This window comes from Propithecus coquereli, unplaced genomic scaffold, assembly GCF_000956105.1.
Source record: "Propithecus coquereli isolate 6110/MARCELLA unplaced genomic scaffold, Pcoq_1.0 Scaffold877, whole genome shotgun sequence".
Classification (NCBI taxonomy): Eukaryota; Metazoa; Chordata; class Mammalia; order Primates; family Indriidae; genus Propithecus; species Propithecus coquereli.
Window position 1 is genome coordinate 139,271 of NW_012155029.1, and position 872 is coordinate 140,142.

The 872-nt window shown below is 48.1% G+C and overlaps 1 protein-coding gene across 1 annotated transcript in view; it reads left to right on the forward strand.

The window, feature by feature from the left end:
- The first annotated feature begins 850 nt into the window (after positions 1 to 850).
- Positions 851 to 872, forward strand: part of NWD1 (NACHT and WD repeat domain containing 1) — a 59,543-nt gene continuing 59,521 nt past the window's right edge. Inside the window, exon 1 of the mRNA XM_012664248.1 lies at positions 851 to 859. Coding sequence (XP_012519702.1) covers positions 851 to 859 — 9 coding nt within the window. The remainder of the gene's footprint in view (positions 860 to 872) is intronic.

Here is an 872-nt window from a genome sequence, read left to right on the forward strand (position 1 = left end):
TGGAGAAAACAAATGTTCTTCAACACCCACATTGCAGTCCGTGCTTCTACTGAGCACCTGTGTTGAGTGCTGAAAATGCAGCCATGACCAAGGGAAGCAGAGGTTCTTGACTTTGGGAAGCTTCTAGGCCTGCCAAGTAGAAGCATCACCTCCCATTTTACAGAGGGTTAAACTGAGGATAAGCCGACACTTGGCACAAGGCTACACAGTGAAGTTAGTGGTGGGGAAATCTTAGGATCCAGGTTTACAGTGAGTGGGGCTGCCAGATTTAGCAGAAACTAACAAACAAAAAACCAAAACAATCACAAAACCGGAACATCCAGTTCAATTTACATCTCAGACAAACCACAAATAACCCTTTAGTATAAGTATATCCCAAATAGTGCAGGAATGGGATATACTTATGCTAACAAGTTTATCTGGAATGCAAGTTCAACTGGGCGTCCTGTGTAATATCTGGCAACCCTAAGCCAGGGGTGGTGACCAACCATCTTGATTAACCCAGGCCTGAGGGTTTTGCTGAGATGTGGGCTTTTTAGAGCTAACCCCAGGAAAGTTCTGGGCAATCCAGGATGGTAAGCCTTCCTGGGTTTACCACGTTAGTTTTGTATCTTGATTTGCTGTGTGAAGGACTCCAGCCTGAGGGAGTACTTTGGGGGTACCTCAGTGGGTATTGGGGGTGGGGGGTGGCCAATGAGGCTCAAAGCAGGTCTGTGGAGCTGGGAAGAGTTCTGGATTCTTCCTTCTAACCCCCTCCATGCTCTTCCTTGCAGATATGGACGCAGAGAGGGAAGCTCTGCAGGGCACCGCCTACCCCGAAGTGCAAACCTTCTGCCAGAAGCACGGCTTGATGTTTGAGGTAACAGGAAGTC